A 26,393-nucleotide genomic window follows, 5' to 3' on the forward strand; every position below is an offset into this window, starting at 1 on the left:
TTACCCATATCTGATTACTGGAAAGGTCTTATATAGAATTGGGATTTACTTTTCTTTGCTGTGCCCTGCTTTCTCTTCTGTTCACTCCAACGTGTTTTCTCCCTCTTACCTTTCTCTCTTCTGCAGTAATTCTTGTCTCTTTCTCTATTTCCTTCTCCCATCCATATTTCTCCATCTTCTTTCTTCATCTATAAAACACATTTTTTATAAATATGGTGGAATGTACATTTTGTTTCCTTTTGAATCTACCTCAAGACCTTCTGTGAAAATATTTTGGTTTTCTACAAAAACAGTCAGTAAGGCTCTGCACAATTTTTAAATACCATTTGGATATCTTCCTTTGGTAATCAGGACTTGAAAGTGTCAGTTTTTTATTAATGTAAAATTTATTTTTATTTTTATTATATATAAATTTAGTTGTTCTTACAATGTAAGGTAATTATTACCCCCACGATATGAAAATATTAATTTAATACAGTGTTTTATTTTATTGACCTCTCTATTTCCTAGCGATTAGTAATTCTACTTCAAGCCCACCTACCACTCGTACAACCACTGTGTTTCCTGGTTCAGGAAAGTGTCCAAGTGAGCTAAATGATCCTATCAATGAGAGAATAAATTGCATTCCAGATCAATTACCAACAAAGGTCTGCAACAAAAGACTTTAATGTTTTTTATAAATAGATATATATTATAGTAAGTATATTAAGATAATTGCTCAATATTGGATCAATACCATATTTTTAAAGATCTAGCCATCAATTGGGCTACATTTATCTTTTTCTTGTAGCTCTGTATAAAGAGATGAGAAATAACAGAAATTACTGAGCTTGCTTTCCTGTACTTCTATTCAATTTAAATTCACAACTTAATATTTTTCGTGCTTAACAACCTATTGTTAATTTTAAAAACCTTTATGAAATCTATTCTTGCAAATCTACTTCTTAAAAAAATTGTAACCTTTGAGAGTATAAGAGAGAGAGAGAGAGAGAGAATATGAGAGAAAATGAATGCTCCATAAAAGTATTTGTAATGATGGCATTAAGAATTGTCTGGAAATGGTGCCTGAGTGGCTCAGTCCATTAAGCATCTGACTGCTGCTCGGATCATGATCTCACAGTTTGTGAGTTCGAGCCAGGCATCGGGCTCTGTACTGACAGCTTGGAGCCTGGATCCTGCTTCTGATTCTGTGTTTTCCTCTCTCTGCCCTTCCCCCATTTGCTCTCTCTCTCTCTCTCTCTCTCTCTTTTGCTAGCTCTCAAAAATAAATAAACATTAAAAACAATTAAAAACAAGAATTGTCTGTGGAAAATAAAGTAATATGATATTTTGGAAAATTATTATTTTTTAATTATTTGGTAGTTTGGGAGAAGCCCAAATGGAGAAAATTAAGGGTAACTTAATGGATTCATGTAACCCTGAGTTGACTCTTCCTAGTGTTCATAACCTATGAGAATAAAGGTCAGTGAAGGTGTGTGTTTGTGTGTGAATGTGTGTGTGTTCACAATTTGCAATATCTATGTAATCTATAATACCCACATAATGTAAATATATATTAATTATATATTATATATTATTATATTATATATGTTAATGTAATATGCATATCTATAGTATATTATTTATCTATTATATGCATGTAATATGCAGATCTATAATATATATTATCTGTAATAGACATATCTGAATCTCACCTCTCTCACTCTTTTCATCACAAGCAGATTAAGTAAATGAACTATAAATTTTTCTATTAGCCTTAACCTATGCTACCTCATAGTTACCACATAATTTTTTAATATTTGCTATGAAAAGTAGCAAATGGATGAGATTTTTCTTAGGACAGTATTAGGAACATTTGTCTTTATAGTTTACCTAATGATAATAGAGCTGGATAAATAGTGTTTACTGTGACACACTAAGATAATTGGCCAGATATTCTCTTTAGGTGTATTCTTCTTAGGGAACAATTGAAGCTTAACATAGAATTCTATTAGGGACAATATGGGCTGCTAAGATCTTAAAGGGAAATGACATTAATTATTTTATTTTATTTATTTAGTTTGAAGGCTGTATTTACTTATAATTTATTATTTAATTATATGTTAAGTTTTTAGTTAAATTCTAGTTACTTAACACACAGTGTAATATTGGTTTCCGGAGTAGATTTTGCTGATTCATCACTTACATATAACATCCAGTGCTCCAGGGAAACAATATTTAAAAACTAATTGTTTAAGGTTTTGATGGCTACTATTAGTTTTTACTGTCAGCCTGTAAGGTTGCTAAAGAGTGTTTTCAATGTGAAACAAATTAAACTTATGAATTTAACAAATTTCAGCTAACAAGTATTTGTCATTTAAGAAAAGAAGGTGAACTTATTTTAACAGCAGCTATAATTCTACCCAGAATGTATTAATCAGCCTGGGCTTCTACAATAAAATGCCAGGCTGAGTGGCTTAAATAATAGACATTTACTTTCCCACTGTTCTGGAGACTAGAAGTCATGATGCTACCAGCGTTGGTTTCTAGCGAGACATCTCATCCTGCTTTGTAGACAGCTGGATTCTTGTATCTTCATTTGGTCTTTCCTTTGTGCATGCACAGAAGGAGAGAGAGAGTATATATGTGACCATGCTCTGGCATCTCTTCCTCTTTTTACGAGAGCACCAATCCTTTCAGATTAGCATCCCAGCTTTATGTCTTCATTTAACCTTAATTACCTCCTTGAAGGCCCTATCTCCAAATACAGTCATATAAGGGGTCAGGGATTAGGCTTCCTACCTAAGAATTGTTGGGGGACACAGCTCAGTCCATAAAACAATCAATTGCTGTAACTATAATAATAACAATATTATTACATGTAATTCTATATGTATACTAACACACATATAATAAAAATAAGAAAAAAACAAATTTATTGTATTTTTATCCACCAAAGTTTATGACTATTGATGGGTATTTAATGTGTTTTAATTTTTTGCTTTTTCCAATTAAGAAAAAAGAAAATTGAAGTTCACTTCTATGTGGAATTTGAGAAACAAAACAAATGAGCAAAGGGGGAAAAAAAGAGAGAGAGAGGCAAACCAAGAAACAGATTCTTAACTATAGAGAACAAACTGATGGTTACAAGAGGGGAGGTGTGTGTGTGGGGGGGCTTAAGTAGGTGATGGGGATTAAGGAGGGTGCTTGTGATAAGCCCCAGGTATTTTATGGAAGTGTGGACTATGTTGTACAGCTGAAACTAATACTCTGCGTTATGTTAACTAACTGGATTTTATTTATTTTTCTTCAAGTTTATTTGTTTTGAGAAGAGAGAGAGAGAGAGAGAGAATGAGCAGGGATGGAACAGAGAAGGGGAGAGAGAGAATCCCAAACAGGCTCCACACTGTCAGTGCAAAGCCAGTCATGTGGCTTAGTCCTATGAAACAGGAGATCATGACCTGAGCTGAAACCGAGAGTTGGACACTCAACTGACTGAGACACCCAGGCACCCCTGTCTATGCATAGAGTTCTTGAAGGGACTAAACATGTAATGCACTGAAAGCACTCAAATATTAGACATTATTATGAGCACCTGTTCCTTCCCAGCGGCTGTCCTAAGCAGCTAGCTCACTTAAACAGGAACAAGTCTTCATGGGATCATTCACTATTGTGTTCTTGCCTCATCTGTTCCTCCTGAGCAAAAAGAATGATACTGCAAATATCCAGTTACTTTCATGTCATTAACAATTCTGGAAGGGGTTCTTTAAAAAAAAAATTTAATGTTTATTTATTTTTGAGAGAGACAGAGCGTGCATGCAGGGGTGGGCGGGGGCGGGGCACAGAATCTGAAGCAGGCTCCAGGCTCTGAGCTGTCAGCACAGAGCCCAACTTGGGGCTCAAACTCATGAACCATGAGATTGTGACCTGAGCCGAAGTCGGACGCTTTAAGTGACTGAGCCACCCAGGCGCCTGGAAGGGGTTCTTTTAATTCAAGAGTTTACAAAGATATCAGAAGTGACTAATTGAGAATGACTGAGCTCACATCATAAAATTAATTATATATAGATTATTAAGCTTAACTGGAATTTAAATAAAAACAAGAAGTAGCTTTTTAAACACTATTACAATAATAGGGGAAAATGCCTGTAATCTTGAAAAATAGGCAGAATGACTAAACATAAATAATAATTATCAAAATCTCTAAAGATAAACAAAAATTATCCATATTTTAAAAACAATGAGGATTGGGGCGCCTGGGTGGCTCAGTCGGTTGAGTGTCCGACTTCAGCTCAGGTCATGATCTCACAGCTCATGAGTTCAAGCCCCACGTCGGGCTCTGTGTTGACAGCTCGGGGCCTGGAGCCTGCTTCGGATTCTGTGTCTCCCTCTCTCTCTGCCCCTAACACACTCACATTCTGTCTCTGTCTCTCTCAAAAATAAATAAACATTAGAAAAGTTTTTTTAAAACAATGAGGATATACAGTTTTGAACTAGTATTTTGCTGTGTATATGTAGTAGTATGAATGATATGTCCTCTACAAATTCATGTCTACTTGGAGCCTTATAATATGACTTTATTTGAGCCTAGTGGCTCAGTCAGTTAAGCATCCAACTCTTGATTTTGGCTCAGCTCATGATTTTGTGATTCATGGGATCAAGCCCTGCATCAGGCTCTTCATGGACAGCACATAGCCTGCTTGGGATTCTCTCTCTTCTCTCTCTCTGCCCCTCCTCCCACTCTCTGTCTCTGTCCCTCTCTTTCTCAAAATAAACATTACTTGGAAATAAGATCTTTGCAGATGTAATTATATGCTAAATGAAATCTTGCTATTTGGGTGGGTCCTAAATCCAATGAGTGGTGTCCCTTCAAGAGAAGGGGATGGCATACAGAGAACCACAGGGAAGAAGGCAGTGTGAAGATGGAAGTACAGATTTGAGTATGGTGTCTTCAAATCAAAAACTGCCGACTTTCCAGGAGCCATCAGAAGCTATGACTAGACAAGGAAGCAGTCTTTCCTAGAGCCTTGGACAGAGCATGGTTCTGCTAGCAACTTGAAGTAGGACTTCTAGATTCCAGAACTGTGAGAGAATAAATTTCTGTTCATTCAGACAATCCTATTAGAACAGCCCTAGGACCCAAATATAGTATGTTTGGAAGAACTTCATGTAACTCCATTTTACTATATTTTTTTTTTATTTTAGCAAAATGTGATTATAGTTTGCTTATTTATTTTTTCTTAACAGCTTTACACCTTCCCAAATCCGTTTCTCTATGTTTAGTTCTACCTCTCAGTTTTGTACCAACATTTAAAAAGCTTTTTGTAAAGATTACCGTAAATGACAATTTTTTGTGTGTAATTATCTCTTTCTATTGCTGGGAGTACTTCTATAAGTTCTATAACTAGAGGGAAAATTACCTGATCAGAAGTCACACATACTTTAGATTCTGATAGGTAATGAACCCCTAAAATATCAGGTCAAATTGTACTTCCATTTTCAATGTACATGTATGTATGTTTGTACTTGTGTGTGTGCATGTGTATGTGTATCTGAAGCCAGTTTAATTTGATGTTAAAGTAGGAGATAAGTTAATATGTCAGCCTCTGAAAGAGTAACTTTAAACTATTTTCAAGACAAATAGGCAAGAAAAAAAACCACACAGATGCTCAAATTATGAAAGTGTGTAACACTATTAAATTTAAATATTAAGTAGATTTTTAATTATACCAATGTTAACACACAGAATTACCATGTGCCTCAACTTTTTACATAAGCATATATAGTTTTTTCCACTTCACATAATCTTTCCATACAGATCATAAAACTACTCAAGAGCTCATTGTTTTGCTTTATTCTTTGGATATAATGGCTACAACTAGTTACAACCTGGCACATAAATTAGTTTAATTATTTACTTAAAATATTAAACTAACAAGTGGCTGGAAATAACTGCCTTAAACATGTTATGTAGGCTTGAATTCAGGGCCATGTCTTCATCTTTATACACTCACTTGTAGCTTGATACACAATTGATAGTCAAAAATATTTCAGTTCTTCTGTATTGACTATGTGACAACAGAATACATTATAATTACTCATAGGGCAGACTTTTAAAAAAACATAGGCTTAGTAGTAGTAGATCTTGGAATCTGGGATTGTGATACCTTCAGCTGTGTTCTTTCTCAAGATTACTTTGGCTACTTGGTGTCTTTTGTGGTACCATCCGAATTTTAGTATTATTTGTTCTGGTTCTGTGAAAGATGTTGTTGGTATTTTGATAGAGATTATATTGAAACTGTAGTTTGCTTTGAGCAGTATATTCAAATAAAAAAAATTAAAATCAAAGACATAAAGAAAAACATAAGTTTACAATAATGTGCACAGATATGTAAATTTGATAAATCACAACTCAGAGTATCAATTTCTGATACGGTGTAATTAATTCACATTATCAAATATTTATATTTCTGCTAAGTGAAAGGAACAAGAGAATAGATGATTTTGTTTAATTTTTTTAATGTTTACTTAGTTTTGAGAGAGAGAGACAGAGACAGAACATGATGAGCAGGGAAGGGGCAGAGAGAGAGGGAGACACAGAATCTGAAACAGGGTTCAGGCTCTGAGCTGTCAGCACAGAGCCCAACGCGGGGCTTGAACTTAGAACTGTGGGATCATGATCTGAGCTGAAATCTGATGCTTAACCAAGTGAGCCACCCAGGTGCCCTGAGAATACATGCTATTTTAACATACGGTATTCTTGAAGAAATAAGCTTGTTTTCCAGGCATTTAATTCAAACATTTATTGGAATGGATGTTTAAAAACTAGGTATTGACACATGATAACAGTACTAATCATATGATATGATTCCTTTTATAAATGTTTTAACAGGCAGTTTGCTCAATGAGAGGCTGCTGCTGGAAGCCATGGAATGACTCTCTTATTCCTTGGTGCTTCTTCGCAGATAATCATGGCTATAATGTTGAGAGAATGATAACAACAAGTACTGGTGAGAAATGTTGCATCATGGTGATCCAATATAATATATTTTAATTGGAAAACAAAAAATATATTTTAAATTTTTCTTTGGGAAAATATCTTAAATAGAATCGAGTGGGAAATTTGTATGCAAGAATGTTTAAATATGTTAGATCAAGGATTTCATTTTTGCAGGATTGTATCTTCCAAATAATAAAATAAGTCATTATTTGTAATAAAGGAAACATAATTATAAAAATATGAAAAATATTTAATAATTATTACTCTTTATAAATAAAATCACTCGCACCAACTTTTTTTCTTCCTTTAAGGGCTTGAAGCCAAATTAAGCAGGAAACCTTCACCTACGCTCTTTGGAAATGACATTACTAGTGTTCTTATCACAACTCAAAATCAGACACCCAATCGTTTCCGATTTAAGGTTTGTTTTTTGATATTTATAAAGAGGAATTAATCATAAAAGGAAGTTATGAGCACATTCTTCATCTTACCAAGACATTTTCTCTCTTAAGAAATACTTATTCCAAAGCAAAGGACTAATTGGACTAGTTACTTCAGTTCTCTGAGCCTGTTTACTGAAGTGTATCATAAGAATCGTTTCCCTGGCAATTCTTTTTGAAAAACTTCATAATACAGTCAATGTAAAATATTGGATACAGTGTCTTGAGAAGAGTAAACACTCAATAAACTTTAGCAGTTTTTATTACTTCAACCATAGACTATGATGAAGGATTAGTTTAAAATTTAATTTGAGAAACATGTTAATTGTGGTGTATACATGTGACTTATACTTACTAGTTCTTTTTACAGGTATCCCTTTTATTCATGATTTTAAAGAAACTAATTCCTATTATTTTGTAAGTGAGTAGTTTACTTGAATTTTGGATCTTTTGGATTTGGAAGTGAAAACAACACCATATTCTTTGTACGCTACTCTTTCAGCAACTTCACAAGAATTATTTTTTTTAACCAAATATAAAATTCTTCATGGGATTTCTAAGGAGATGAACACTAAAAAGCAATAAGAATAATTAAATTCACAAAGATACAGTATTCAAGAATCAATATTTAGTAATACTATCATTAATATATATTAATATATTAATATTATATAATTAATATATATTTTTATCAGCCAAAAATATTTTTATTATATGCGGTACTTTTATGACCAGTTCTGTATTCCTTAACAATGTATACAATTCTGTGCATAACCATACAACAACGTTAGAATTAAGTTTATGGCCAGATTAATAGTTCCTCTATTAAGTTACTAAATTTAATATTTTTTATTCAAAACTTGCATTTGATACTTAATTTGGAATTGGAAGTTGAAAAAATGGTTTTGAATCAAATGATGCTAATTGTTTAATCTTTACAGATAACTGATCCAAATAATAGAAGATATGAAGTTCCTCATCAGTTTGTAAAAGAATTTACTGGTACCACAGCTTCTAATACATTGTATGACGTGCAGGTTGTAGAAAATCCATTTAGCATCAAAGTTATTAGAAAAAGCAATAATAGAATTTTGTAAGTATCTTATTTTACATTTCTGTAAGGTTAAATAACCAGTCAATTGTATTCTGTTATAGAATTAGGAAAAGTTTAATTTTAAGGCATTTTCAGAAAGAATAAATTTCCTCCCAAAGAGGGTGGATGTGCATCCTTGTAAAGACTATAATGTAAAGCAGTTTTATTTCCTGTGGATAAAAGGTACAAAGGTGAATGAAAATGTACAAACTAGGGCCAATCAAAGATGAAGGTAAGGAGCATCACCGAAAAGCATTTTAGCTTTCCCTGTATTTTTGCATAGCTAGAACTCCTGTTTTGTCCTTTCCCATTGTTTATCATATTCTGTTGCCAATTTTTAGAATCAAATAGTTATTCAGAAAGGGGCTGATTCCCATAGTCATATTAAAGGACTTCATATATATATATGAAAAAATACATATGTATGAAATAATGTATATGAAAATGTATATACTTAATTAAATATTGCCTGAATGCTTTCATTATGAATGAATTTGGGGGATATTTGCGGCAAGGGATTTAGCAATTTTTAAGATATCTCGCATCTCTAAGAAGGTCAATTGAGCAGGGTGCCTGGGTGGCTCAGTTAAGCTCTGACTTTGCCTCAGGTCACCATCTTACAGTTCGTGAGTTCGAGCACCACGTCGAGCTCTCTGCTGTCAGTGCAGAGCCTGCTTTGGATCCTCTGTCTTCCTCTCTGTCTCTGCCCCTCACCCTCTCTCTCTCACACAAAAATAAAATAAACATTAAATTAAAAAGGTTAACTGAGCAATTGTCAAGATTAAATCTCAGCAGTTACTTTCCTTAAATATATTTTAATGATTTGCAATTGACATTATGTTAATTGTCACAAAAGTATTAAATGCATTTAACATTTCTTGTAGGATATATTTGATAAGAATCCAACATACAATCTTCTTAATTTTGGAAAAATTATTTTGAACTTAACTTTAATATATGTGTTAGAGGTGTGAAAGCTAGTATAGTACTATATTTTAAAATAGTGTCTCTGGGGGCGCCTGGGTGGCGCAGTCGGTTAAGCGTCCGACTTCAGCCAGGTCACGATCTCGCGGTCCGTGGGTTCGAGCCCCGCGTCGGGCTCCGGGCTGATGGCTCGGAGCCTGGAGCCTGTTTCTGATTCTGTGTCTCCCTCTCTCTCTGACCCTCCCCCGTTCATGCTCTGTCTCTCTCTGTCCCAAAAAAAATAAATAAAAAACGTTGAAAAAAAAAAATTAAAATAGTGTCTCTGAAGCAAGGCAGAACTGGGTTTGAAATCTGGCTTTGCTAGTTACCAGTTTGTCACCTTAGAACACAGGGCATAATTTTCCCAATTTGTATTATTTGTAGAATGGAACTGATACTGGTAGTTACACTTCAAGTTTGTGATGATTAAAGGAGAGGATGTATACGGAGAATCATATTGGTGGTGATGAAGCAAATTGTGTTGATAGAATCAACAAATTCTGTTTATGGTATAATTCATATATTCCTAAGAAGTGATCACAGCTAAAGATTGACATATTTAAAGTGAAATATTCAGCATGGTAACATAGATCCTTATTTGGTAGAACATTTTATTTGTTTCTAGATCATTTATTTATTTTATTGTACAGGTTTGACACCAGCATTGGTCCTTTGGTGTACTCTGACCAGTATTTACAGATTTCAACCAGACTTTCCAGTGAATATATTTATGGCATTGGGGAACATATTCATAAGAGATTTCGTCACGATTTAAACTGGAAAACATGGCCAATTTTTACCCGGGATCAACTTCCCGGTGACGTAAGGAACTCTTTTTTTTTTTTTTTTATGTAAATAAAATCATTATATTGGAGCAGGTGATAATGTTACCCTATTTGAAGCCATTATTTATTGTATGTCAGTGATACCTAATACAGGAGCTTGTTTACTTCAGGGGTGATGATTTGTAGTAGTCTCAAATTAACTCAAAAAGTAACCAACAGATTTTAGTTCAAATAGGTATATCTATTTTATGAATATTTTCTTTTGATTTGATTTTTGTATTCTGTCATTCCCTTTTCAATCATTCTTATGCTTAAACCAATACATGGCTAGTCATTGAGCTAGAATAATTCTAAACACTTACTGTGTTCTCTATCACTTTGTATGATATGGTGTCTGCCTATTTATTGGACATCATATTGTACATCTATGTCTGCATCTTCCCCTTCCATAACATATGATAATCTTATATAAGTTTATATATTTGCACAGAGGGTTGGTTCCCTTTTTAAATACTGCACCTTGAGGTTCCTTATCATTTGTACAATAAGTCACTGAGAGATAATTTGAACTTTAATCTCATAAGAACTTCTCCCAAACTCCCCCGTGCAGAATTAGTCTTTATTTCTAACCTTTTGTTCATATTTTAGTATGACAGTCACTACAGGTTAGTCTTTGTGTAAATATTTGTATATAGTTCTAAGATGAGATTCTTTAGAACAAAGACCATATCATTAAAAAATTATTTTTAGGGGTGCCTGGGTGGCTCAGTCATTTAAGCATTTGACTTTGGCTGAGGTCGTGATTTCATGGCTTGTGTGTTCAAGCCCCTCATCAGGCTCTGTGCTGATAGCTCAGAGCCTGGAGCCTGTTTCAGATTTTGTGTCTCCCTCTCTCTCTGCCCCTCACTCCCACCTCTCTCTCTCTCTCTCTCTCAACAATTAAATAAACATTAAAAAAAATTTAATATTTTTAATTGATTCATGGTTGCTTTGAGTCAATTGTTAGTGACTTTTAAAATGCCAGTGCTATTTCATTCCCAAAAATGAATAAATGGTGGTTGCTTTAAAGAGCCTCATTTGGTACAGAACTACTACTAATAAAGATTCTACCAGTCTGTTTTTATAGCATCACTATCTGTAATGAACACCTAATAAACACCAGGCTATTTTCCATTCATTCTTTTCTTGGAACCTCCATATCCTATCAGCCAGGAATTCTTTTTTCTTTTGCCTTATAAGTGTATTCCCAATTGTTCTCAGCTATTTCATGTACTCCTTGGTTTATAGCAAATGTAGTGGGGAAGTTCTATAAGGTTGGACGTCATCTTGGAATTCCCTGTCCTGCCTTGGACATAACATGGGCCATAATGAATAAAAGTGCCATTTTCTTAACATGAATGGCTAATTAAAACTCGATCAGATAAAACATAAAGGAAAGTTAAGTAATCTAGTCGTAGTATAATGAATATATTATGTTACATATTTTATATAATAACATATTAATAATCAAAATAGGTTAATTTTTTTGCCACAGTGTTTCATATGGTATGTATAGTAATTAGTATAGAAGTATGAGGAGTAAATTACAGAAACTAATTGGAATATATAAAGGCCATGTTAAATATATAATCTTTTTTACTTTAAATATACTTTAAAATTAATGTTCAAATTTTTGCCTTACAGAATAATAATAATTTATATGGTCATCAGACATTCTTCATGTGCATTGAAGATACTTCTGGAAAGTCATTTGGTGTTTTCTTAATGAACAGCAATGCAATGGGTAAGAGTAATTTATCTGGCAATATATTTAAATGAAATATAACTTGAAATGTTTGAACTGTTCTCTTTATTCCAATCATAGATAATGTATGTCAGAGTAAACTCTATTGGTAATGATTTAGTATATGAAATTATTACAAGCAGAGTTTGTAGTGAGTAAGACAATGGAATTTTACTTATAAGTGTGTCTATTTTGGGGAGAGTATACTATGTTATTATAGTCAGGCACTTTCTTCAGAGCTTTCACAGCAATAGTGAAACACATCCATGGAAAGGAATATTCCCATTCCCACAGCCTCACTTGTTAAGATAATTTAACATACCACTACAACCAAAAAAAAAAAAAAAAAAAAAAAGGGAAGTCTATATAATCTAGGGAGAGAAAGAAGAAGATTAATTTTTGAGTTTATCATAATTCAAGTAATGTAGAATGTTTTTTTTAAATGTTGTGAGTGTAATACCAATGTATAACATATGAATTAGTGATAATAAAAAGTTCCAAAATTCAACAGTGTCCCAGCGAGAACAGTATATTAAAATGGTTATCCAGGCAATTATTGTCTATGTAGAGAAAAAAAAATTCTGTAGTTTTTTCTTAAAAATTAATGTGAGAATATGATCTTTTAGAGAATCTTCAATTAACACAACTAATTGAAATGCAATTTCAGAAAACAAAATTTTGTTATAAAAGGACTGATTACCTGGCTATGCAGTTTCCAGGGAGAGATTCTGCCAACATCTATAGAAGGAAACAGCTGTGATTTCCTATCATAAACCTCATAGATGGTGGCGTTCTACTTTTCTTGTATATTCTTCCTATCTTTAGTATCTTATTTTACCTTAGTTATTTAAAAACAGTGCAAAAATGTATGGTTAATATGAAGTACTTAAAATAGACACTGCGGTTATTTTATCACTGTGTATATTTTTACTAGTTATATATGTTTCTCCAATTTAATTTGTAGAAATTTTCATCCAGCCTACTCCAATAGTAACTTACAGAGTTATTGGCGGAATTCTGGACTTTTACATCTTTCTAGGAGATACACCAGAACAAGTAGTTCAACAGTATCAAGAGGTATGTTTTATATCTATTTTAATAAATTAATTTCTACTATACTTTTCTTTCAACCATCATGTCTAATTTTATTTAAGATATCTGGGGCCTCTTAGCTAAATATATTTTTAAATCTTACCATTTTCAGGTATGAGTAGGTGGTTTTTGTTTTTGTCTTTCCTATACAATGATGACTATGTATATTTATATGTCTATATTTCTAATATCAAATTATTTATTGGTTCTAGGCAGCTGAGTTCAGAAGTAGGATTTTTTTGAAATGTTGCATATTGAATCTTTACTTATTCATGACCTACTTTGGTGGGATAAAGCCAAGGAAAGTATTTTCTATTCAAGGCTGAGGATACGCAAGGGTGTGTAGGTCATACACCCCTTTGATAAAAATCCTAGAGGCAAATGAGTTATAAGGAAGACTAGTAAAACTTGCTGTTAATGCTTAGTAGGTAAACTCCAGGAAAATTATCTCTGATGCTCAGGCTTAAAACAGAAGATTTTGAAACATAGTGTGAAGTCTTATGTCATCTGTCTAAGCAACTCTTGCTTCCCTATTAAATAATGTCTTCATGTACCTAAGTCTAAGGTGGGTCTTAGAGAGACAAGGAATCCAGGGGTACCCTGAGTCTACTTCTAAAATATAATTCTGTATTTCTTTTATATAATTCTTTTATATAATTGTTCTCCTGTGACTGTTGGTACATAATTCTTGGTGTTAGTATGGAAAAATAAATTATTTTTATTGGCCTAAGATTTACGGATTATGTCTATTTTTAAAATCTTGTTTTATTGATGTGTATTTTGATATACATTTCTCATTTGCTAAAATGATCTTTTTTTAATTTTTTTTTAATGTTTTATTTATTTTTGAGACAGTGAAAGACAGAGCATGAACAGGGGAGGGTCAGAGAGAGGGAGACACAGAATCTGAAACAGGCTCCAGGCTCTGAGCTGTCAGCACAGAGCCCGACGCGGGGCTCGAACTCACAGACTGCGAGATCATGACCTGAGCCGAAGTCGGCCGCTTAACCGACTGAGCCACCCAGGCGCCCCTAAAATGATCTTAAAGGAGAAGTAATTACTATCAAAAACTTGTCTTTAGTTAGGATCCAAATGTCTGATATGAGAGTAGGTAGAGTTTTACACAATTAAATAATTTACAGTGTCTAACAATTCCCAAATTGCTATTGATAAATATGAACTTCAGAAAAGGATACAAAATTTACAATCTATAATACTAAATTATAATTACAATGTTAGGCTGGCCTTTATACAACTTTGCATATGGTTACCACACCACCAAAACTGTGGATAGCACATTTTTTAAAAAGAATTTGACATTGGATTTGTGAAATACCAGCTAGGATTGTTGTCTGTTACATGCTGAGTACAGTCTGTGGTCAACAGGAATTGAGTCTGAGTTATGCATGGCGTATGAATGCAGCATACATTTAGTATAGTAGTGCACTTGCTTTAAATCATTTTATGGGCAGTCTTCCAAAGGCATGTATTTAAGCAATAAGATACAATAGTTGTGTAGAATGTAATATAGTTAATCAGTGCATTTAAATGAGGTACAAGCTATGTAGAGAGTAGGCAAAAGAAACTTTATTGTTTGAAGAAAAACAATTTTTTTTTCTGTATAAGCTAACACTCTTGAGGTCTCAATATGTTAAAATATAAAGCAATTCATTTGACTGGTGAATAGTTTTAAAAACAATGTTTCTGTATAAAGTGTAATATAAATAATATGTGAGCTAATATAACATATAATAATAATATTTTACATACTTTTATGAAAAATTATGTTACATGTGTATACTACACACACAAAGAAATTTCAATTATATGTCCAAATCTATAATGAAATGTAGTGAAACATAAGATGTTTGTGAAATGAGATGAAAAATGCTAACTTTTTCAATTTTTATACTATTTTATTTTTAAAATAAATTTAATGTTTAAATTGAATAGAATATTTAACCCAATATAAGTAACTTAAAAATTTTTACATTGTAGTTTTTATGCATATATGATAGAGAAATCATGGAATGTGTGTGTATGTGTATGCCTAAATTAAAAAAAATCATTATGCCAAAAAGGTTATTATACTATACTATACTATAACTTAACACTCAGTTTTAGTTAAAACAATTTACTATTACTTACACTTGGATTTCCACGTATTTCCAAAGTCATGTCCTCTTGTTGTGATGACACACTAATTTATAATAAAATTCTAACATAAAATCCAGAACGCATCTTAGAATGCAGGTAACACTTTGTTCAAAATATGTAATTTAAGTTAAATAAATATCAGAAATATTAGAATAATAAGCATATTAATAATAATTTCAGTGTTCTTTATTGAAATTAATCAAATATCCATTTACTTCAAGCTTGTTGGACGACCGGCAATGCCAGTATATTGGAGTCTTGGATTCCAGCTGAGTCGCTGGAATTATAAGTCACTTGATGTAGTGAAAGAAGTGGTAAAAAGAAATCGGGATGCTGGCATACCATTTGTAAGTGGGATGAAGGGTTTATGGGATTACACACCAAGTTAAATATTGTCACATAATAATAAATGTAATTGTCAGCATTACACATGATATTATACTATGTAATATAAATGTGGATTATTAAGATGTGTTTTAATGATAAAGTATATTTTAAATCTATACACAAGGCCAGGTCTACTTGAGATTTTAAGAACTATTTATTATTTATACTAGAATACATGTTTAACTGTGAACATCATATTCAGTTTTTTAAAATAGATTATTTTTTACTGCCTATATACTTTTTAATGTATTTTATGTAGCATATAGGCTTTGTTTTCTATACAATGATTTCTGTATATAAAATATAGTACTTATTCAGTGATCATCACTGAAAAAAATGTGAATAATCACTTAATGTTTTTGTATTTTAGAATTAGAAAAATTAGTTTATAACTATTTCATGGTTTTTAGTAAAATAAAAGAGATCTAAGTTCATTTACCTTTTAATCATTATATTTATAAAGCATTGGGCTTAAAGGTTGAAGTGATTAGAGTCCTTTCAGTACTATTTATTGAAATATACTCTACTAATTTTCAGGATACACAGGTCACTGATATTGACTACATGGAAGCAAAGAAAGACTTTACTTATGATAAAGTTGCATTTAAAGGCCTCCCTGAATTTGTTCAAGATTTGCACGACCATGGACAGAAATATGTCATCATCTTGGTAATGACATTATGTATTAATATGTTTTTAGTATTTACTTATTTGTAACTTAATATATTTTCTATAGTTTCTTCTTTCTATTATTAGGATCCCGCAATTTCCATAAATAAGCTAAGCAATGGAATGGCATATGCCACCTATGAGAGAGGAAATGCAAAACATGTGTGGGTAAATGATTCAGATGGGACTACAGCAATTATTGGCGAGGTAAATTATGATATTCATTAAAGTTGTGTTGCTTAGATTTTCTGTTGTGTAATGACAGTTTTCGTAAGTGTGTGTGTGTGTGTGTGTGTGTGTGTGTGTGTGTGTGTGTATTTACTTTCAAATATGGACTTGGTGTTTTAATTGTGTAAAGAAATTTTAGAGAGGAAATATTCCAAAATTTCTATCTCTAAAACCGTTTTAGTAAGAAGACATAGATTTCAATGCTATACACAATTAAAACAAAACTAACAAAATATAATTAGATTATAACAAAAATTCTGATATTTTGATGTAAAATAAATACTTCTATAAATTGAGTACTTTTCTACTGGATACTAAATTTTATGATTTGTATTTAATCCTCACAGTAAAATAATGAGATACATACCTATAATTAGAATTTTACTTTATAGGTGAAAAAAGTGAATTTGAGATAGGTATAGTAACTTCCCTAATATCACAGAGCTAATGAAGAACAGAGTTATGAAAATGACTAGTTCCCAAATGCATATTCTTAACCAGAACACATATTTTTTTGAAGACAACTTTCTAAGACATATCAAAAACTATAAAGTCTAGATACACTAACTTGGTAATTCCACTTCTGTAATTTAGTCAAAGGAAATAAAGTAAGAGATAATGTCAGTGTATAAAAAACATGTATTATAGCATTATTTACTGTAATGAAGATATACTAGCCATCACTTTTTATTGAATTCATCAATATCAAAATTTCTGGTGAAAGTCTTATTCAAATAATTATGAGCTCCATCAGAAACAAAAGCTGAATTTCTTCCCATAATTCCTATTAATATCTCACAGAATATACCTTGTTAAACCTACTCCATTTGCTGTGAACAGATTGGATAGCCAATAGTCATATTTTTGGATATAAAACAGTATTATTTTTTTCATTCATCTGAAACTGAATTTCTCTTGTCTGTCATTACTTTAAGTAATGAGCAGATAATTTGAAGAAGTATAAGAAGACAGCATAGTATGTGTAGTGTCTAATAGCCTGGACTCAGATATGTGATTGCTGTGTTTGGATTCCTTCTGTACCACTTATTAGCGGTGTAATCTTGAAAAATGTATTTAGTTTCTCTGTTTATCACTTCTTTCATCTGTAAAGTGGGTTTAATTATAATGACTAACTCATCTGTAAAGCAGTGATTAAAAAAATACCCATCTTCTGTAGTTCTAGTGAAGATTAAATGAGCTAGTAATTATAAAAATGCTCGGAACATTACCCAGCACAAAATAAATGTCATATTCTCATTTATTAAATAAATAATAAATACACAAGGAGTTTTTTTGCTTGAATTTCTTGGAAACAAATGCTTTTGGAAATTAAACCATGTACTTTTTTTTATTCAGACAATGAATACATTGTCTAGTTTTTATTTGTTTTTAACCTAACCCATTCGTATGCTAAGAAATAAATTTAGTTGCAAAATAGCAGTTTAATCCTATGTTCTTATATTTTTGCCTTCCTAAATGCCTTATGCTCTCTCTCTCTACTTTACTCTCATTATATGCATTTTATTTTATTTTTTAAAACATTTTAAAATAGGTCTAAGATTATTATACATATAGATGGTGCATGGATCACATAAACCTTAAGAAGTACAATATTATAACTTTAATGCTTTTTTACTATTCTTATCTACTCAATAACCTTGAGTTATCATTTATTTATTTTTCCTTTTATATATGTATATATATGAATGATCTATTCTTTCAGGTGTGGCCAGGATTAACAGTATACCCTGATTTTACTAATCCAAACTGCATAGATTGGTGGGCAGATGAATGCAGCATTTTCCATCAAGAAGTGAAATATGATGGACTTTGGATTGTAAGTAGCTATTTTAAATCACTAATTTTAGACAATTAGCATAGAATTATTTTTCTATAAATAATTATTGTTATTATAATAAATAAATAAAATATATAAAATAATTATAAAGTTGACAAGGTAAATTTTGTAATCATTTGAACATGAAATTTAAAAATTTTATAATATTTTTCTAGAATGTATAAATTCATACCTGTCATGTTCCTGGGTTAGAAAAGAATCTTAAGTAAAATTGCAAATTGCAAGTTTTCTTCTTCAGTGATACACTTTATAGAATAAATTCCATTTCTATCAGTAAGATGCCATATTTTTATGACTAAAAATTTATGTTTGAAAACAGCAAGATTTGGAGGTAAGTAGTGCAATTTTAAAAACTTTTATTATAGTCTACAGTATTCAAGCGATTGCAGCACTATGGATACATAATAACATATCACTAACCCTTAGAAACTCTCTTTTTTTAAAAACAAGCTTTTTTTAAAGAAAAGCATATTTATTTATTTTGCTAGAGACAGAGTGAGAGTGCATGTATGCATGTGCATGTGCATGCGAGTGGTGGAGGGGCAAAGAGAGAGGGAGAGAGAGGATCCAAGTAAGCTCTGCACCATCAGCACAGAGCCAGCCCTACGTGGGACTCAAACTCAGGAACCCTGAGATCATGACCTGAGTTGAAATCAACAGCTGGACGCTCAATCAACTGAGCCACCCAGGCACCCCTAGAAACTTTCTTTTTAGTAAATTATGGAGTAAAACAAATCAAAATTGAAATAGGTTAAATGTTTTATTTCAAGATAAACAACAACAGCAACAACCAAAATCCTAGATTATTGGTAAAGCTATTAAAGGGAAATGCTAATGTTTGAAAATTTCTTTGGATGAAGTTTTGTATCTGTAGCTATTGATTACTTATTTCTGGGTTTACCATATAGAATGATTTAGTGTCTTTTGTTATGGAAACTGCAACCATATTTGGTGAGTGAAACTACTTGGTGACCCCAGAATTCTATGTTCCAGGGGAAAAAAGAAGTCTAATAAACTTGAATACAGAGGAACATCAGAGATTTTGTTCAAAGTTATTACAACTGCACAAAATTTTAGAAGGAGATAATGGATGTCTTAGGGACATCCATGTCTTTGTTGAGTTACACAATAGCTCTACTTTCATGAAGTGCTCATTATTTATTCAGTGATTATTTAATCAATTACTTAGTTAAGTGTATATTTTGCACCATCAGTATATCAGGTATGTTGTGGAGAATACAAAGAGGAAAATTATGTTTTTAGCTGACAACATGGAACTGAGTTAGAGGTTAGCATACTCTTCAGGATTCTTAAGAATAGAATGAAAATGGAGAGGCTTTAGTTATTAGACACAAAATTAGTGAGGTCACAATAATACCTAGCAGGCTATAGAAATAACAAAAAAATTTGCACTCCATTCTTGGTTTTGTTTTTAATTCCAGCTCCAATTTCAGTTGTATTAGTTAAGTTAAAATGTTTGGGTTTTTGTTTCTGCTAATGAAATAATTTGAGTCCATTGGAGCACAGTTACAGTATAACTGATACTTTAGGAATAGTGAAAGAGAATCTGACTGTGCTGTAGAAAGAGAATACTTCATTTCCTATATCCATTGAACACAAATACAGTACCTGATTCAACTCCAAAGAGAGGGAGGGCAGGGAAGGGGAGGAGCATCTGAGAAAGGTGGAGTTGTTCTCCTCCTAATACATAAGCATTTGACAAAGCTTAAAAAACAAAACAAAACGCAATATAATCAGTATAATTTCAAAGCTCACTAAACATCACTGAATTAATTTATATGATGTATAAGCAATGGTTATTCTGCTTCCAGCTTTTACTTGAATAACTATCAAATCCTACTGATAAAAGTGTTTCCTTAATTCTTTCATTTTCTTCAGATTATTCTGATAGAATGAATGTACAATAAAACAAAGTATTCTTATTTAACTGAAAACATTTTATTTTTTTGTCAAATTTAAAATTAGTGTCATCATTTCCTAGATTTATAATTTAAATGCCAAGCTAATGTTTTTGAATTTTAATTTTAAATATTAAAATCACTCTGGAAAACAATATGAGCATAATTTTCATTGAAAAATAGATTTTTGTATATAGACATATAATATACTTGAATTATCTTTTTTGCAACATTCTTGAGATAATTTCCTAATACTTGAGAAATAACAGACTAATGCATTTGGTATAATAAAGACTGAAGCTGTAATTTCAAAATAAATGTACCCAGTCGGTATTTTTAAAATTCAAAGATCACTTCCACTTTCTCTGAACAAATATATATATTGTCGTGATCGTGTTGTTATTATGATTTCATTCTTAAAAATCTAATAAGCAGAATTTTTCCATAAAGAAGCTCAACAATTTAATACATAGTTCTAGGAAACTTAAAATTCAGTGACAAACTTAAAATTCAGTGAATTATTTTTAGAATTCTTTGAAAAATGGGGCTATTTTTATGTAGACTTAGTTTAAATATGAAGTGATGAAATTATGAAATACCAAGATTTTTTTAAAATGTTTTATTTTAAAAAGTTGCCAAACTTTTGTACACAATTTTCAATGGATTTTAAAGAAAAGAACTTTCAGAAACATCCCTAAAAATGGCATTGACAATTCCTAGGAATAATCATTACTCGATTTGGGATGGTTTGAATGATACTTGAATATCTGTAGGTATACTTATTACTATCAATTCACTGAGGCCTTTGCCTTGCGACTTCCACTGCTTTCAACCTGCTGATTGTAATATTAAAAATACTAATTGAGTTGATTTTTAAATGACACTAAATACATGTAGCATCATTTAAATAATTTATAGACATTAGAGAAAAATACTTTCAGAATTTTCAAAAGTGCAAATATACAAAATACATTAAAAGAGATATAAATAAATTCTATTACATTATGTGTAGTATGTTTAATTAATAACAAATCTTTCCAAGTAGGTAGGATATTTTAAAAATAAATTATCAAATAGCAAATATTGTGTTTATTGTAAAATATGGTTACAATCATGTAAAAGTGTCTTTTTTCCCTTTAATAGATGAATACATTTATCTTCTTGAGTACAGAGACTCCTTTCCCTTATATTGTGAACTGGTGAAATCAAACATTTGATTTACTCTTATTTACATGGTTGTATGATAAAATAATTAATTTTATCTTAATTTTTATTTAAATTCCAGTTAACATACAGTATAATATTAATGATTAAACAAATATTTTTGATCAATTTTTCATGTGAAATAAATTAATTTCTTTAAAAATTATGTTTATTCTTAAGTTACATAAATTATGTCTATTTTGAGCAAATGCTGGAAGAACTTGTGAATTTTATTTCAATTTGCAAGTACATAATTCTAATAAAATAACATAAATTTCATAGTTAAATGTTTTGCTTTGTATTTTCTCAAGAATAATTATACATATAAGATGCTAAATAGTTTAGAAAAAGTTAAAATTTAATAATGCAACTTGATTCCCAATTATGAATGTCAGCAGTTGAAATTGTTTTTAAATTTAATTTGGTTCATGGATTCATGAAGAAAAAGTGCTTAGGTTCATCTAAAATTATTGGCGGCCCAACTATAGTATCTCTTTGTATTAATTTTACTAGACATAGGAAAATCAAATTGAATATAACATTCCAGGTAATTTCAATAAAGTAACCCCAATACTGTAGAATAACTACATAATTTTTCTTCTTTGTGGCTATTAAGAAAATATTTGGAGCCTGGGTGGCTCGGTCGATTATGTGTCCAACTTCATCTAGGCTCATGATGTCATGACTCAGTTCCACTAGTTAGTTCAAGCCCCGTATCAGGCTCTGTGCTGACAGCTCAGAGCCTGGAGCCTGCTTCAGATTCTGTGTCCCCCTCTCTCTGCCCCTCTCCCACTCATGCTCTGTCTCTCTGTCTCTCTCTCTCTCAAAAAAAAACCATGAAATAAAATAAATATTAAAAACTTTTTTAAAGAGAAAATATTTGGGAAATGAAAACATTTACCTTTTAATGATGAAAAATTTATTTTGCAACTTTAATGTTTCACATTGATTCCATCTGGGCATGATGTGTATGGAAGAAGAAAAGAGTAATAAAGAAAATTTATTCCTTCTGAAGAAAAACAATATTAACAAGGGACTTGACCGAGTATGAAGTCTTTGTGAGAGCAGAGACTGCATATTATAGACATGTGGGAAATAAGCTTCAAAAATGTGTGGAAATCCTACAATGCAATTAACAGAGAAGGAAAAAGAAATAGATTATTTTTTGAGCATGTGTAGTGTGATATATAATTTTATATATATTATCTTTTTAGTTCAAAGCCTTTATTTTTTTAAAGTAATGGTCACAAACTAGTATGTGGCAAGATACTATCGCGGCTTACATTTACACGGCAAAAAATCTATAAACACATCCCCACAATTCTGCCTCCAAGAGATGTTTAGGTCACTCGTTCTTATAATGTGGTCCAGCTGCCCTAGGGTTCCCTGAGACTGTTCAAGGGGTTAAGTAAGGTCATAACTATTTTCATTTAATGCTAAAATGCTATTTACCTATTTCACTTTCACTCTCTCATGAGAGTGTAGGAATGAAGGGCTATACAAAACATGCTGTGCCTCGCGGCTGGCAGTGCACATCACAGAAACTAGATAAATGTCAGGTAAGATGAGCACACGATGGTGCATAAATGAATGTGCCAGAAGTGTGGCACAATGGTGGACTCACCTTGAGAAAATTGATACAACTACTTGGAAAAGACAGTTGCTTAATACTTATAATGTTATTAATATTTTATAGGTATAATTAAAACTAGGTAAGTTAAATACATTTTTGTTATATACAATCCCTGAATCCCATACAAGATACCTCTGTTATCACTTAAAATCTGCTGTTCTTCATTTTATATCCATTTAGGACATGAATGAAGTTTCCAGTTTTGTTCAAGGTTCAAAAAAAGGATGCAATGACAATAAACTGAATTATCCACCTTTTACTCCTGGTAAATCTTATTTGGTTATTTACTTACCATTAACTAAGAATAATTTTCCTGGTAAATTCTAGCATATATTTCTATATCACAAACCTTTATAAAATTTTGAGTTCCTGAAATCAATGCGTTTTGTCTGTTTTTGTGTTACTTTTGGGCTAAAATTTTTATGCTTAAGAAAAGAAGAATGATTTTAAATTTTGGGAAAGATTATTGATTTCTCTTTATTACTGATAAACTGCCCATGATCAAATAATTAATGAAAAGAAACACAATTTGTTTGAAATTATAATTTAAATGATCAACTTCTTTCCATGAGCCTTATGCAGTAATTTGTGCAGTTTTTAGAATGAACCTAATGGGAATAGTTACATGTCACATATTCTAAAAAATAAGTTTTTCACCATTAAAAGTGGGTAAAAAATACAACCAAAGAAAGATTTTCTCTTAGGGGAGAATAGACAGCAATAAGTACATCTGAAGATGACAGTAATTATTGCAACACCACATAAGCCTGTAAGTTGAAGCACAATAAAAAACCTGAAAAGCAGGGATTTGGATGGTTTGTAATTGTGTAACAGATGTACATATATAAAATTAAATTATATTTAAATAAACTAACCTAGAAAGCGTTAAAAGGGTATATATATTTGTGTGACGTATAATACAAATAGGTATATATATGTGTACTTAAGGATTATGAAGCTTAAAATGGAAACTCTCTCTTAAGAAACATTTCTTATATATTTTTTCTAAGATATTCTTGACAAACTCATGTATTCCAAAACAATTTGCATGGATGCTGTGCAGTACTGGGGGAAACAGTATGATGTTCACAGCCTCTATGGATACAGCATGGCTATAGCCACAGAGAAGTAAGTGCAGTTTCATTCAGAAACCTCTTTCATACTTATTGTCTAGAAATATGTTGTAATACACTAATATAGTTGGAAAAGAGCAAGAGTAAGAAGGCAAAGAAAGATAGTATTTTCATGGTGTCAGTACTTCTACTAATCTTCATGAATTTGGAACTTAGTTCATCAAGAACTATGTGGTGTATGTATTTAACTGTGGTCCTTTTTTAATTCATAGATTTAAAGTAAGCTTCAAAATTTTGATTCACTTTGCTATCTCTGAATATAATTATGTTCTAAGCAATTATGTTCTACACAATTGGCCTGAGAGAGTGGTGCTTCTAGAGTAGGTCTTTTTAAAATCAAGGGTTTCAATTAAAATGTAGTTTTCTATCTAGTATCTCACAAAGTAACTTTCTAATGCTGTGTGTACTTGGATGCAAAAAAATAACAAGTTACAAAACAAAGAAGGGGATAATCTTACCCTGATTGCCTATTCTTTCTCAAGTATTATATAAGAACCTACAATGCAATAGTCAATAAAACCCAGATCCTGACCTCAATAATTTTTTAATCTTTTTCAGAATTAAATAAATATGATTAAATTTAAAGACACACCTACATTTGTCTAGTCCCAAAACATACCATGGTATCTCAACTCTTATACATTATCTTCATAGAGTTTGGTTACTTCACTTTTTAAACTCAGTAGAGCATTTATATATTGAAGTGTATAAATAAATAAATTCTAGAAGGAAATAGCAACACTATAGTTCAGTGTTATAAAGATATTAATATAGAAAAACCACCTGAGAATACCATTATATCTTTTTACTAAGGTAGTCTGGATAAGTTTATATACTAAATCAAACTTTGTATCTTTCCTGAATATTTCCTATTTATAGAAAAAATTATCAGTAATACTCAGGTACCAAATAGACGTGAGATAAATAATGCTAGTAGTTGTGGATAGTAAACTTTTAGATACAAACAAAATAAAATGCCTCTCAAATATGTAACTTTCATCCCAACATTGCGTGCTAATATTTGAAAATACAGACATTAATATATCATTAGCATCATTGCATCTCAAAACTTAGTAGACAGTTCAAGTTCAGATTACTACATTTCAAGTTAAAAAAGGATTTCAGTGAGTTTAAACCATATATTTTAAAAACAAGTGTTGAGTGGGTACAAAAAGTATGTTTATTTAATTTCGTAAAGGAAATCAAAGTCTGATTTCCTTTCCCTGATTGGAATGTTTTTAAGTAAACATTGGTAGATAAATACAAAATTTGTACGAAAGGTCGATAAAAAGTTATTTAAAAATAAATCTGATTTATTCATTTGCTTTTACTTTTAGAGCCATAGAGAAAGTTTTCCCTAATAAGAGAAGCTTCATTCTCACCCGGTCAACTTTTGCTGGGTCTGGAAGCTATGCTGCACACTGGCTAGGGGACAACACTGCTTCATGGGAGCAAATGGAATGGTCTATCACAGGAATGCTAGAGTTCAATTTATTTGGAATGCCATTGGTAAGCAATTTCATACAGTGTCATTTATATTAGCTGTGCATGACTTTTAATTTTGTAATGTGATCTTAATAATCTTCAATAAAATGATTAAATGTATGTTACAGAAAAATCCAATCTTTATTCTTAGGGAATTTATGAAAGAAAAGAATATAGGTGGTATCTATAACATTCTAGCCATTAGAATGAGAAATGGGAATAAATAAAATCCAAGGAACTCAAAATAATACATGAAGCAAATATCAATATAAACAAAGCAAAGGAAAAGCTTTTATAAAGTAAATAAAGCCCCAGATAAGATGGTAGGGAAAAATCCAAATATAGTGGTAATAAAGACAAATGTCAGAAGTCTAAATATCTTTCAATACTAGATTGTCAGTTTAAGATAAAAACCAATAAAGCTGTTTCCTGTATTTAAAAGAAAAAAATAAGAGATAAAAAATAAAGGCAGAGATAAGTCTCAAATTTTAAAAGCAGAGAAAATCTGTTCCAGGCAACTCTGGATATATAGAATCTAATCAGTCTTTATATCAAATAAAAAATGTATGCAGTGTTGATAATTGAA

The 26,393-nt window shown here is 31.4% G+C and overlaps 1 protein-coding gene across 1 annotated transcript in view; it reads left to right on the forward strand.

Moving 5' to 3' along the window:
* Positions 1-26,393, forward strand: part of SI (sucrase-isomaltase) — a 98,574-nt gene that overhangs the window by 3,510 nt on the left and 68,671 nt on the right. The window contains exons 4-17 of the mRNA XM_042955265.1: positions 511-647; positions 6,872-6,989; positions 7,291-7,400; positions 8,361-8,512; positions 10,126-10,297; positions 11,944-12,043; positions 13,008-13,120; positions 15,514-15,639; positions 16,217-16,348; positions 16,436-16,555; positions 18,300-18,413; positions 23,370-23,454; positions 24,200-24,317; positions 25,660-25,831. Coding sequence (XP_042811199.1) covers positions 511-647; positions 6,872-6,989; positions 7,291-7,400; positions 8,361-8,512; positions 10,126-10,297; positions 11,944-12,043; positions 13,008-13,120; positions 15,514-15,639; positions 16,217-16,348; positions 16,436-16,555; positions 18,300-18,413; positions 23,370-23,454; positions 24,200-24,317; positions 25,660-25,831 — 1,769 coding nt within the window. The remainder of the gene's footprint in view (positions 1-510; positions 648-6,871; positions 6,990-7,290; positions 7,401-8,360; positions 8,513-10,125; positions 10,298-11,943; positions 12,044-13,007; positions 13,121-15,513; positions 15,640-16,216; positions 16,349-16,435; positions 16,556-18,299; positions 18,414-23,369; positions 23,455-24,199; positions 24,318-25,659; positions 25,832-26,393) is intronic.

Source organism: Panthera leo, chromosome C2, assembly GCF_018350215.1.
Source record: "Panthera leo isolate Ple1 chromosome C2, P.leo_Ple1_pat1.1, whole genome shotgun sequence".
Lineage (NCBI taxonomy): Eukaryota > Metazoa > Chordata > Mammalia > Carnivora > Felidae > Panthera > Panthera leo.